This window comes from Hemitrygon akajei, chromosome 23, assembly GCF_048418815.1.
Source record: "Hemitrygon akajei chromosome 23, sHemAka1.3, whole genome shotgun sequence".
Lineage (NCBI taxonomy): Eukaryota > Metazoa > Chordata > Chondrichthyes > Myliobatiformes > Dasyatidae > Hemitrygon > Hemitrygon akajei.
This window is the reverse complement of record NC_133146.1, coordinates 40,248,503-40,263,496: the sequence shown is the minus strand read 5'-3', so window position 1 is coordinate 40,263,496 and position 14,994 is coordinate 40,248,503. Positions and strand designations below refer to the sequence as shown.

Here is a 14,994-nt window from a genome sequence, read left to right as displayed (position 1 = left end):
TCTCAGATACATTGCCTACAAAATCTGTTGTAGTCGGAATCACTGCTTTCATTAATTTCATGATTCTTTTGAACAGCATGGCCCTTCCTTGGTCCAATACACTTTCCAACCAGAGGCACAGATGTTGGCACCAACACCTATTTGCCCTTCATTGGGAAATGGTTTATGATATACAGAATAGAGACAGTTGCGGCATCATCCAGTGCTTTCTTAGTTCACTTTGTTGACATATGAGCAGCATTTGGCAGCTTTGGCCTGTACTCCCTGGAATTTGGAAGAATGCATGGGGATCTCATTGAAACCTACTGAATGTTGAAAGGACTAGATAAGGTGGATGTAGAAAGGATGTTTCCTGTGGTGGGGGTGTCCAGAACTAGAGGGCACAGCCTCAATTTTGAGGGGCGACCCTTTAGAACAGGCAAGGAGGATTTTTTTTTAGCCAGAGAGTAGTGAATCTGTGGAAAGCCCTGCCACAGACAGCTGTGGAGGCTAAGACTATGAGTATATTTAAACCAAAAATTGATAGTTTCCTGATTGGTCAGGGCATGAAAGGTTATGGTGAGAAGGCTGGTGTATGAAGTTGAGTGGGATCCGGGATCAGCCATGATATAATGGCGGTGCAGACTCAATGGGCTGAATGACCTAATTTTGCTCCTAAGTCTTATGGTCTCTATTACAAGGGATGTGACATGCAAATTATGGATGGATCTCCAATCAAGTTGTAGTTGATTCAGCCGATCATGTCTCCACAATGCTGGCCCTCCTGTTTTTAACCACATACAAGCCCAATATGACTTGTTGGTTGTTACTGTTTCACGGTTACAGATGCCATTCCCACAGGAGTTATCGTTTCTTCAGTAGAAGAAATCCTTAGATATTAAAACTAAGATATCCTTAGTTGGATATCTACAGACCTCAGTTTGATTCAAACTCATTTTGTAGAATGACTGAAACAGCCTAGCCAGTGTCCAATTCCATTTTAACTAATTTGCTGCTCAATTCTGGTGTAAGCCAGAATTTCACATTGTAAATCTCAAGGCTACACAGTCCTCCATCTCTCTCATCATTATCAGATCTTTCATTGCTGTGTATTTAGTATGTAAGAATTACTTGAGTAATATTATAAATATATTGTTTGATTAAGCACTCTTTGTTGTTTAAATAATTCATTATGGTTATATGTACGAAGTGCATGATTAGCACACATCCTCCGCCACTGTGTATTACAGGTGCGTCTCACTTAAAGTAAAAACAAAATTAAGTCTCATTCTCCTAGGCTCCCAACTTTTTCTCGCATTTAGTTTGTTATGTTCTGGAGTTACAAACCATAACAGAAAGCAAATGCAAGAAGCTTTGTTGATTGCAGAGAGGTAGACATTTATGAATAATAGATCTCTTGATGGCCTCAATACACGGATTATAGCATTCACTCAATCTCCTTCTGCTTGGCTGTACAGGAAATAAAATCCGTTATTCTAAAGATCAGAACAAAAGAAAAGCTCAGACATATAAATGAAGCTAAAACTTGAAAAGGGAATATTGAAGTCCAAAAAAAAAGTTTAAGAGACTTTCTAATGATTATGGAGAATATAAAATACTCCCCATCAGGAAACCAAATATCCAAGATTCCAGATTAAAAGACAGAACAAGAAATGAAGTAATATTTTCCTGTCTTAATACTTCAAATGAAATGGAACACCAGAGACACAAGTTATTGAGCTTAAACAATTGAAGCCTAAGTCACAATGGCTTCATGTTATCATGCCCCAATATGTTGCTCTTTGACCACAGTACAGAGTCAGCTGGAGCAACTCATCTCAGTCTAGTCAATGGCTAGTTGTTCTATCACTTTGTTTACTGGATTTTTACTGGATCATTGAATCAAAACAACTAAACTGGCAATTGTCTTTCATTGTATTCAATCAACATGAAGCGATAATGTGACTTCAGATCAGCACAATTTCAGATTTAGATACAGATATGATATCTAGTAAATTAAATTTGGCAATGTGGCTGCATCAAGCCTTTGTGTTACATTGTTGACGTCCTAAGCAAATAAGATAGCACACCCTGGATCATAGCACAAGGATTTAACACAGATAAATTAGGATCCAAACCATTAGTTTGAATTTGTTTCTAGTCTGAGTCTCAACAATTTAGCAATATTTCTTGGAACTCAATACTAAAGTGGGAATGTGCACACCTTTCCTTAGTACAATTACAATAAATTAATAATTCATTAAGCATATCAGATTGATGACACTAATCTATGATTTTGTCCAAGCTACTCTGCTTCCACTTTTATTGAACAATATTAGATGAATGCATGAAAACAACATAAAAGGTGGTTCAAATGCAGATTTAATGTCACAGGAGGTTCAATTGATTCCAGCAAGAGACCTAAATCTAGTAGTATGCCTTGAGGTTTGCTCCATTCTAATGCCAAGGTTCTGAGTACAATTAACATTGAATTTGACTCTTGAGCTTGGGAAGAAAACTATATTTATATCATTTTATCACAAAGTGAAATAAACCATATGTGAAAATACTTAATTTGTTGTTTTTTTTTTCAGTTAATGAACTACAATGAGATACAGTACATCTGAGAAAGGTTGACAACTTCATTTACTATAATGTGAGATATATCCCAGAGGGATATTCAGACAAACATACACAATGAGTCAGAGAAAAGGTAACCACAAATTTAACTTAATGGAGTGTACAATGAAAAGATCCTTGAAGGAGATAGTAAGACAGTAATTTAACAAGACCAGGGGTTGGAGCGTTGATGAAGAAAGATAAAGCTTCACAGATGCTTTAGCATGATGAGTCAGGACTTAAGAATGGTTCCAAACTTCTGGCTAAAGGGGAAGACACTATTGCTGAGGTTTGAGGCTCATTGTAGAATCAAAACATTCATTGGGGATTATTATCTTTCCAAAGAACATAAGTTTTATAGCAATCAGACTTCAAGGAATATAACTTGAATGGAAGTGTTACTATTTTAATACTTATCCTCAAGAAGGAATTTCACCAGCAGGAATACAACATGCATTTAAAGCTTTCCCTTCTTCGACACAATACATACAGTACTTCATCTGAATCAAATAACCTTGTCACAATTACGATTACAAATTGTCCAGGAAAATATATTCTCTCTAATCTCATTACTTCTGTGAAATAAAGTGACCTCCATGAGCAAGTTCACCAATAAAGCACAAGAAATCCCATTAAATCTGTAGATGATTACTTTTCTTTTAGACCAGTTGCAGTTAACTTAATGTGCATTTGAAGTGAAAGATGAAAAGTCCTATTACTATTTTAAAAAAATAACTTTTATGTGAAAGAAAGTAGATGAGTCTAAAATCAAGACACATTCCCTTGGGACAGATCAGAAATTGCTACTTGCAGTATTCATTTAAAATTTTCAGCATGGTTCCAATCAATCTTTCAACAGATTCTTCAGAAGAAAATAAAGGTCTAGTGTGGGCTAGAGTAAAAGTGAAACTTTAAACCAAGTAAAAATAAGGAAAAAATGGATGTAAATATTATTATATTTTCTCCAAGTATTTTAAATGACTAATTATATTGATATCAAGGAAACTGAAGGAATTAAGAGAATTAAGAGGAATTAATTAAAATTAATAACCTCACCCAGTGCAGTGTTCACTTGGATATTCAAAGTTTTTACACAGATCGTACAGCATGCAAGCAGAATTAAGTTTAATTGAACAGAATAGAAAAAGGATTGCCTTTAAAATTCCTGAATGCTAGTCAAAAGATGCTAGTTAGCTAGAATAACGGACCGAGGCAAATGAACAAGCTCATGAATCAGGAAGCCGATGATGTTATCCTGAGAAACACAATCAATTGCAGGAGTACTATTACTGATAATAAAAAAAGATTCTGAAAGACACCATTACCCATTGTTAGAAGGTGAGAGGTTATTTCCTCTGACTGGAGTCCCAAGTCTAGTATCAGGATAGAGGAGAATTTCTTCAGTGAATTGTGAAGCTTTTCAATTCTCACTAGTTGAAGTTATTCAGCATGAAAATAGTTCATAGAATCCAAAGGGGGTCAAGCGAAAAGGGAAACAGAACAGGATTATGGATGGGAGGTAAAGAATCAAATATGATCTTACTGAATGATTCAGCAGAATTGAGGGACATGATAACTTCCTCCTCCTAGTTACTGAAGTTTCAAACACTGCTCTAAAAACTAGATGGTTTCTGTTAGAAAATCAAACTTGCAATGGTTGTGGAAAAGTATGACTAATATTAATCTGAATTGTTGCGCACCCTGATTAACTCTGAAACTTACATGGAATCTTTTTGTAGCTTTTATTTTATTTACGTATATGGAATAAAAGGAGAAAGCTTTATCTTTCTCCATCAAGACTCCAAACTCTGGTCTTGTTAAATTACTCTGTCTTACTATCTCCTTCAAGGATCTTCTCCTAGCAAAATAGGAGTGGGACAAAGATTGATATCCTTTCATGACTGAAACTACTGCTGCTTATATGGGACTTGATTTATTGCGCCAGATAATAGATTCCACCAGCTGACGTATTAAGTCATTCTTAGCAGCTTCCAAGTCATACCAACTCCTGTAGCAGATTGAGGGGACATTGGCATAACCAAAGCTGCTTTATGGTAACCAAAGTAATAAAAATGATTAAAATTTATCATATAGATTCATCATAGGGCAGAAAGGAACAGATGATTTCTTACGTATAAAATTTATTAATGTGAGCTTTTATTTATAATGTTGGAATGCAAATTGAAAGGAAAAAGTAAACACACCCTTGAAGATCAATTGCATATAGACTGGTTAACAAAACTCTTGAGTTATCTTTTTGCATATTTTAATAAAACTCCTGCCACATTGGTACGAAAAGCTCTATATTCTTTCATGATGTACACATTCACATGAAGACCTGTAAAAATACAGACACAACTTTCCTCAGACCACTTTACCATGCGCACCCATGCTTTGTATGGTATACTATTATAATGGAGTTACAAATGCAAGCTCAAAATTGGGCAGAAAAAAATACAATAGCTACTAATAAAAATACAATTGACCTACAAATGAATTTGCACCAATTTTTTTTTAAAAAAGGTTCTTTTTCATATCCACAACTTGCTGTACAAAATTGTTCAATTGAGATGGATTGTACATACAATATAGAACAACACTCTGAATTTACTCCTTGCCAGAATTAGACACATGGATATTTCTGGTTAAACTAACTTAATTTACTTTATACAACATGATTCAGTAATCATGCATATTAAAATATATGCGTGGATTAAATTTTATAGAGTATACCTTTGCCTATAATAAATCAGAACTCTCAGTGCCAAGAAGTTTGTATTACCTAAAACATTTTGAGTAAAGGTAAATGTGTTATCTTGCACAACACAAAAAGGTACAAGAAAAAAAATAATAGTACTTACTATTATTTAGTGCCACAAGATTATCTGTTCCAGGGTGAGGAAAATTAAGGCCCAAGCGTCCTGTAAAATAAAACAGTTCCTGAGATTCAGAAACATATATTCCCTAAATTATTTAAGTTACCATTCTTCTCACTAAGCCTTTGAAAGACATTAGTTCAAGGCCAAGAAGCACATCAGTTATCTTGACAGCATCCAATAAAAATTAACTTGGAAAAATAGATGGTAAATATTAATTAAGTCAAAGAACCTATATCATCATAATCCAAAACCTCTGCGTGACAAACCAAATCCGCTTTAAAATAAAATTGCTAATATTAAAGCAATTATATATACATGGTCTCTAAAGAGAGATTACTGCCCATCACTTTAATGACGATATGATAAAATGTTTGGATAATAGTCCCATCTACATCTAACTTACAATGCAAAATATTTACTTATCATCTTACAGCCATTTTATTTTATATACTAGAATTGCAAAAAACACCACAAACTCAAAATTCCAAAGATGTCTCTATTTGCTAAGCAACCAGGAATAAAATTGAAAGTCACAGAGTAAACAGAACAAATTATAGTTTACAAAACATGATTTACAAAATTGTCTGTTTAAAAATCTATTGATAATGCACATGCAGAATATAGAGTACATCAGATGAAGGAAATTGAGTTGCTACTTTGTGCAGGTAATACGAGATCAGCATGTAAATATTCCTGCGCTAACTTAAAAACCTTCAGCTTTATTGTCTATGGATTAGTGACAGATTGTTCTTTGCTTTGGGCAAACAAAAAAATTGCATCATGAACCCATAGAAATAATGATCATGGAACGAAGCATTCAACCTCAATTTTGTGCGCTGTGAGTATTTGTGATATGGCAACGGGATTAACTTGGCAAACTTGCATTGCTCTCCCCTACACAGAACTGTTTGCTTTTCCAGCTGGAAATTCAGATTTGCAAAAAGCATTATAGTTTGCAGCCCAAGCTATAACGTTACAGTTGACTTCAGTTGACTAAATGGCAGTCCATTTTGAATCCGTCACAAAAATCCATTCCTTGTCACCATCATTTTGAATCCAAATAGCCTTCTTGATACACAATTTAAATAAACACGTCAGTAAATTTCAAAATCAAGTATCTTGACCATTGTTCAAAAGTTTATTCCATTAAAATTGTATTTGATGCTGAATTATTTGTAATCAGCCAATTCTACTCTCTCTCCCATTTCCTGAAATTTTATCCCAAATGCATTCTTCCTGCTGCACCTTTTGAATAAGCTGCCATCATTCATCATAATGATCTGCTGTGTCATATGATATGGGTGATCATGTCCTCATGACCATGATCGTTCTTGGCAAATTTTCTAGAATTTTGCATTCTTCTGGGCGGTGTCTTTACAATATGGGTGACCCCAGCCATTGTCAATACTCTTTAGATATCACTTGGTTGGCGTCAGTGGTCACAAAACCAGGACTTGTGATATCCACCAGCTGCTCATACAACCATCCACCACTTTCTCCCATGGCTTTACGTGACCCTGACCGGGGGCTAAGTAGGTATTACACCTTATCCAAGTGTGATCTGTGGGCTAGTGGCAGGAAGGAACACCTTATACCTCCTTTGGAAGAGACGTATCTCCGCCCCACCACCCAGAAAATGCCAGAGAGCTCATTTTGATTGACCAAGCTTTCATCCACATCCTTTAATTGTCCCACTATTGCTCAACATCAATTACTTCATTTTCCTCTCTCTCTCTCTCCAGCTGCAAAAAGGTTTGAGATATTAAGTGTTAGAAGTTCAGTTAATGAAAGAAGACTATCACAACTGTGTATAGAAAAATAAAATCTAATAGCTTCCACTTCTGCTTTGTGCATATTTGGTGAAAGAGTTAGGTACAAAGGTCTGATAACTTTTATGATCAAATTATCCCAGATTAATGATAGAAAACCTTAAATGTCTGGTATGAACAAATGTTGTAAGAGAAAAAAAAAGTGAATTTAACGCTTACTACAAAAGAATAAAAGGCTGGACTCCTTGAAGGAAATTCAAGGATATTGAATAATAGTGTCACTCATCCAGTTGAGGAATCAGTGGGGAATTTAAACATTATGAACTCTTCCGGTGGTGAAATTGTATGTAAAGCATCTATTTTCCAGATCTGCTTCTTACCATTCACAAAGACCATCAGTTTAAGTTATGGGGTACATACATATTTAAAGAAAATATACCCCATACCATTTTAGAAAGAGCTTTATGTATCCATTGTGTCTGGGAGAGAAAAATATTATCAACATTTTATGTTGGTATTAACCTTATTTCACGACTGTCCCATATTTGAACAACACACACAAAATGCAGGGGGATCTCAGCAAGTTAGGCAGCATCTATGAAGGGAGAAGGACTGTCACTGTTTTGGGTTGAGGCCCTTCGTCGGGAGTGGAAGTGAGGTGAGCAGAGCCAGAATAAAAGGTGGGGAGAGGGGGTGGAGCACAAGCTGGCAGGTAATTAGTAAGCTCGGGTGCAGGGGCGGAGAGAGATGGGTGAGGGAAAGGAGTGGAAGGGAATGCTGTGAAAAGCTAGAAGGTGACAGGTGTAGGGGCAAAGGGCAAAAAGAAGAATCTGACGTGACAGGACAGGAGACAGCAGAATAAAGAGGAGATGGGAAACCAGAGGAGGTAATGGCCATGTTATGAAGGTGGGGTAAAAAAGGGGAGGGGGGTCACAGGAATGAAGGAACACAAAAAGGGTGGTTGATGAAAATCGAGGGGAGTGATTACCAAAAGTTAGAGAAATCATGTTGATAATTGTTCAATTGCTTACGTTATGAGAAATTTAAGTTTCTCTTTGACTGGAAGAATAAATTCAAATGCTATCCTCTAACCATTGCACACTGAAAGGAGGACCAAAAGAGACCAACACTCGAGACTATCACTCTAACCTCCACATCAGAAGGCTCTGCAGACTTGAACACATCATGTAGGCTGAATAATGAAGGTAGATGATCATGGAGAAGGGTTTTAAGGTCAACCCATTTCCCTTATATTCTCATAAAGGATTATAAAGAATCTCATGACATTATTCTGAAAGTCATCATCTGGCTAACGATAATCCTTCAGACAACACATTGCAGCATTTTATCTCTTTCCTAATTGTGGGACTAATTGTTGTGCAAATTGCCTTTCACACTTCCCATCATTACAGGAATACTTTTCAAAAGTACTTAGCTTCACAGTCAGTTACAGGAAACATGTTTTCGAATGCCCTGATTAAGTGTGATTTATTTATTTAGAGATGTAGCATGGAACAGGCCGCTCCAACGAGCTGTGTCACCCAGCAACTCATCTATTTCGCACTAGCCTATAAATAGGACAATTTACAGTGACCTACTAACCACTGTGGGAGGAAACCAGAGCACTCGGAGGAAAGCTATGCAGTCATGGGTAGACTCGACAAACTCCTCATAGAATTTAACTCAGAACTACAACACCCAAACTGTGACAGCATTCTGCTAATTATGCTACTGTTAACCTTTTTGTCCCTGGGGAAATTTTTAAGAAGAGTTACAGATGAAGGAGGAACGTTCCACAATACTAACTGTTAGACGTGTCAAAAACCCAGCAATGGGGTTGAAGGATTTACATTCACCAAAGGCCAACCTGTGATGCCAATGGTGTAATGTCCGTCAGAGAGAGAAACTTTTGCACAATGTCCGCATGGCGAGCCCAGTAAGACTATATGTTTATATGACTATAGGTGACTACCAGAAGGGAGCAGATAATCCTGAGGGGTGTCCTTAAAAGGTCAATGAACACCAAAAATTGGACTTATGAATGGGACTCTAATTGACGCTCAGGACAGTGTTGGAAATACTACGGATGGCTAAAGTGAAGTGAACAGATACATTTGAGGGGATGCTAGACAAGCATGACAGAGAGAAGGATTCAGAAGGCTGTCAAATTTATATACATTCGGCCCTCCTTATCCACGGGGGATTGGTTCCAGGAGCCCTCGTGGATACCAAAATTCACAGATGCTCAAGTCCCTTATTCAACCTGTCGCAATCCGGTGGACCTTAGGACCCAGTGGAACCCCAGACCTGATTTAACCTGTCTCACTGCAGTGGACATTAAGACCTGGTGGCAGAACTCTGAATCCACAGTGTTTCTGTTCGCGAAAATAATCACGAACATGATTGAAAATAAAGTAGAAATAATAAAGTGATTGGAAAGAGGTGAAACGCCATCGGTGATTGGAGAAGTGTTAGGCTACGTCGGTCAACGATCGGAACAATCTTAAAGGATAAAGTGAGAAAGGCTCTACCACAATGAAAGCTACAATTATTACTAAGCAATGCAGTGGTTTAATTATTGGGTTTTGGGGTTTTGAGTTTTTGATCTTCCACATCAACCCGGCACGGTGGAGAGCACACTTGTGGACAATCTGTCCCAAGTCCAGAGAACTTCCGTTCCTGAGCCCGGTGCTGAAACATACGTTCTTAAGTGTTCTATATGCATAGAAAGGCAAAATATATACTATACACTACGGCAAACGTTTGACTAACTGACACTAAATAATACCAGATGTACCTGTTCCGACTTAGTTCTCCTAGTAAGAGAACTTCCGATTTTTTTCGATCCCGATCCACGATAACCCACGCTCATCCTCTCGTATACTTTAAATCATCTCTAAATTACTTATACTACCTAATACAATGTAAATGCCATGTAAAATGGTTGTTATACTGCATTGTTTAGGGAATAATGACGAAAAAAAAGTCTGTACATGCTCGAACAACAAGTGCTGGAAGAGCACTTCCGGGTTTTTGCGATTCACGTTTGGTTGAATTTGCGCATGCGGAATTCGCGGATAAGGAGGACCGACTGTACTCAAGTGGAGCATAGAAGCCAGAAATGAATGGTTAGGCCAAATGGCCTGATTCTGCATAGTATATCCTATATCGAAGCAAGAGCTGACAAAAATATGGATGGAACTTTCAGCTGTATTTTTTTTAAAAGCTTCTTTCTTTTATAAAATGCTTTCTTCTAGAAAACAAAAAATTAATTGCCCCCCCCCATCCTTGTATTAGTTCAAATCATTTTTTGTTCTCCAAGTAATGTTGAAAGATGAAAACCTCTAACGTTTGAGTTTATTAACCTGCGCCCTCTCCACCAGCAATCAGAAATCCCAAGCCTGTCGTTATTAGAGAGATCTATAATTCCAACCTAAAACACTAAAAATGAATCCTCTAAAATTGCCACACCTCTTTTAGATACAATCATTTTTAAACCTCTGAATCTAGCACACATAGTTTCAATGTGGTAATTTTAAATCCACTGAGTTTGACCCATATCTTTATAACAACTATGGAACTAGTGGCAGTCGGTGTACTTGCTTCTCACCAACTCTATTCAGTGGTTCGCACAATAAAATGTAGTGTTTAAACTGCAGAAATTCTTTCTAAAGTAATTGTTAGCGGACCCCCCCCCCCCTCCCCAGAATATATAAATGCAATCTAGTAAATCTGAATAATTGAACCATTCCTGCTTTATTTTTTCAATGGCATTTCATACAATCACATCATTTCTACAGTTTTATATTTAGTATTGCTCAAAAGACCTTTAAACAGTGTTGACAACACATGTGTTAGCCTTCTGTCAATATTTTTTTAAGGAAGAGAGCAGCAAAGACAAATTTTAACTGGTAACCATTTACAATTGCAGCTTGAGCAACAAACTGATTTCATCAGAGGGATAGATAGGGCAGTTGTTTGTTAACTTGAGTTTTACCAACAAATCCCTTACTTAACTAAGTTTTCCCAAAATGAAATGCAATTTTCTAAAAACTGAATGCAAACTGCATGTATCAAGACAATTATATTCAGTGAAAATTGTGAACTTCATCAACTACAGCAGTTAACTTTTGCAATGTTCAAAATTATTTAAATAAAGGAATTTCAACTCTTGTTGCAGTTATTCTGCATGCAAAATAATTGTTTTTTATGAACTGCATACCAAAAATAATCATAAAAACCTTGCATACCTTGTACATATTACAACAAACTCCATCTTTAACTTTGAAAAGTGGTGGTAAATATATTTAATCAGATCTTGGCAAGAAAGTAATTGGAAAAGAAAAATAGCTTGTTTTCACACATTGGCTTTCAAGAACTCTGATTCCTCAAGAACTTCATACTGAATTCCCTGATGAAGAGCTGAGAAAAAAATTCTTGCATTTACCAGCTAAACTAATAGGATAGTTAATAGAGTAATAGAAAGGTACTGGTTAAATGCAAAAGCAGAAATAATATTGTGTTATTCCTAAATTGCTTTTAAAGTTATCCAAGAATTAAACTGAATTTTAAAAGAAGGGTCTTGGCCCGAAACGTCGACAGCGCTTCTCCTTATAGATGCTGCCTGGCCTGCTGTGTTCCACCAGCATTTTGTGTGTATTGCTGTTTGAATTTCCAGCATCTGCAGATTTCCTCGTGTTTGCTCTTTAAAAGAATTTGCAGCTGAAAACTGGCTTACATTTGTTTTTTTTTTAAACTCATTGAAATTTAAAACCAGAAATTTAAGAGTTAATGTATGGAGAGGGAGGGAATCTTGCAAAACTTGCAAAAAGAGAGTGAACCTCCGGGTTGCAAATGGTGACATATATGTACTTTGTTAATAAATTGTCTTTGAGCTTTGAAAATTTTAAAAAAGCATGATAGTTTTGATCTATGAACAAAATAAAAATGTTAATAACTCTCCTAACCAAATATTTTGTCAATACGGAGGCATTGTTTTACGAAGATACATATGGATTAACTTGGAATAAATTAGCAGTTATGAAGGTTTTTATGGTTTATTCTAAAAAAAAAGCTGCAAAAATCTTCCCCATTTTGCAGTTAGAAACAGAAAGAATGTGGAATATTGAACAATGGCAAATCATTTAGAAAATCGATCAATAACAAATATACAACATGCAAAACCAAAGCATCGCTTAAACTTTATATAGTATCCATATCATGAATAAGAAATTTGCTAACCTGCAAAATGATTCCTCCACATTATGTCAGCAATAGTCATTGGTGGGCCACTGGGGGGATAGTGTTTACCTTTCATTGGTTCGTGGTCACTTCTCATAATATCCATTAAGGAATTCTCCAAAGAGTGCAAGTTAAATGCATCATAGGGCCGATTCCGGTCCTGTAATTGAAGAGGGAGAGACTGTTGGAAGAGCTTCATATCAAATAGTTTCCAATACATCGCTGAATCAGGAGAGTCAGGGAAACCTGCTGTGGTATTTTTGAGAGGTTGCAGAACGTCAATGGACCTTTCAGCATTTTAGAGTTGCATACAATGCTGTCGACAACTTCTGAACCTCCCATGACAAACACTTTCATTTTCCCCTAAGCGTTATCCAAGCATAGGTTTAACAATTTTCATTATTCAGCTGGAATCCAACAACTAGTTTTACTCCGATGCTTCCAAGATTTTGTTTTGTAGTTGAGCAGACATGAAGGAAGGGACTTACCATTCAACATGAAAAGATGCATGATTTAATCCTTCATTTTCACTGGCTGTTTATTATGACTGAAACAAACAGAAGTAATAGAGCATGTCCTTCCTCCCCTCCCCCCACCTTCTTCATCTGACTTCTCAGCTTTCTTTCCAGTGCTGATGAAGGGTCTTGGCCCAAAATATCGACTGCTTACTCTTTCCTATAGATGTCGCCTGGCCTGCTGAGTTCCTCCAACATTTGAGTATTTTGCTTTGGATTTCCAGCATCAGCAGGTGTTCTTGAATTTGTAAAAAAGCATGTTATCTAGCTATAACACTTTATATTACGACCAAAAGCAGCCCAAGAGTCAGCTTTATCTTTACCTATCATCAAGAATTCTTGTATATTTTCACTTCAAGATATTTTTATTTAATCACTTGCTATTTGTAATCAAGGTTGGCAAGAAAGGACCATCTTTCTTCCAAATGAATGGTATTCATTAGTTATAGATGCATTAAAAACTGGAATTCTGAGAAATGTAAAAATAATGCTACTCATTATGATAAAACAGAAAACTGTATCAACTATACTGAACAGAATGCTGCAAGAACATTTTTCTGGATAATGGTTATATTTGGAAAGATCTCACTTTCCTACAATTGGGTTACCTTATCAAGTGATGCATTGGATTTTAGAATCCAGTACTTAAAAAATCACCCAGTCAGTTCAACTGAAATGGAAGAACTGGTGGTTTTCGAGAAAACTATGGATCTAGTAGTTTCACATTTTAAAAAAATGTTTACAGAATCAGTCTCCTTGGATTTAATTCCAATTTGCTTTGCTAAAGATATTTTGCAGAAGAAATCATGTCTTAAAACACAGACCTTGTATCAACTGATTTTAATATATTACCCAAACAATTTGCAAGCATCTCTCTTTGATCATATCAAAATTACTTGCATAATAAATGAGAAACTCTGCAGATGCTGGAAATCCAAGAAACACACACAAAATGCTGCAGGAACTCAGCAAGCCAGGCAGCATCTATGGAAAAAAGTACAGGCGACGTTTTGGGCCGAGACCCTTCAGCAGAACTGGAAGGTAGAGGCCTCCTGAGTTCCTCCAGTGTTTTGCTTCCATGAATAATAATCCACTTTAGTCTACCTGTCAGAGCAGATTTCTATTATGTTCCCACACAATCAAAATGATGAATTGGATTTCAAGTGCTATTTTTAAGTTTATGTAAATGCATTTATAAGTAAGACTGCATCATCACAGACACAAATTAATGAGGAGTTTATTGGTTTCTGACCACTGTGATGACCAAGTAAATTAACAGTTAAAGGAAGGACATTACAGGATTCCTCAGTTACAATTTCTTCACTTACTCATTTCTTTCAGAGCTTTTTCTGGTCCCAAATCTGTGCCACAAATATTTTGCAGTGGAAATAGAATAACCAAATAAACTTCGTCTTGGTTACATTAGTTATAGATGCATGGAAATTTATATGGCCTGATCTTGCTGGCCCAGCCCACCTGCTCAGAGCTGATGATCGTGGTAGGCTCCACCACCACCACAACACCCCATTCTTATTTTACCAAGAAGTGGAGAGCAGAGCCGAGCCAATTCCACTTCATATCAGACATTCAGAACCATCTAAAAGCCATTTAAAAGTTAAAAGCTAAACATCTTTAAAATAGAAAAGATGAAGTTAACTAAAAAAGCATTTATAAATATTAAAGTACAAACAAAATATTTAAGAAGAACCAGCCTCCTACTTCTCTACAATCTCCGATGCTATCTAGATTGAACCACTAAGCAGGGTAGTACTGGGGAATGCCAAGATGACTGGACTCAGCAGCTGTATCCCCAGACTACTAAATTTGTCAATGCCTACACTGAATCTGGGACTACCCACTGTTTGAACAGCTAAATGCCAGTGGTTGTGTTTGGAACCACCAGCAAGATCTGGTGCAATAATTAGCATAGAGCGTAAGTTGGACACAGAGGAAGGAGAAGCATTTATGCAGTTATCATCTCACCGTCTTGGA

General features: G+C 36.6%; 1 protein-coding gene across 5 annotated transcripts in view; it reads right to left on the bottom strand.

Moving 5' to 3' along the window:
• The window catches only part of cpeb3 (cytoplasmic polyadenylation element binding protein 3), a 106,610-nt gene that overhangs the window by 68,251 nt on the left and 23,365 nt on the right, over positions 1-14,994 (bottom strand). For all 5 annotated transcript variants that reach the window (XM_073027489.1, XM_073027491.1, XM_073027488.1 and 2 more), the window contains exons 3-4: positions 12,488-12,647; positions 5,460-5,519 (exon numbers count right to left, since the gene is read on the bottom strand). In XM_073027489.1, coding sequence (XP_072883590.1) covers positions 5,460-5,519; positions 12,488-12,647 — 220 coding nt within the window. The remainder of the gene's footprint in view (positions 1-5,459; positions 5,520-12,487; positions 12,648-14,994) is intronic.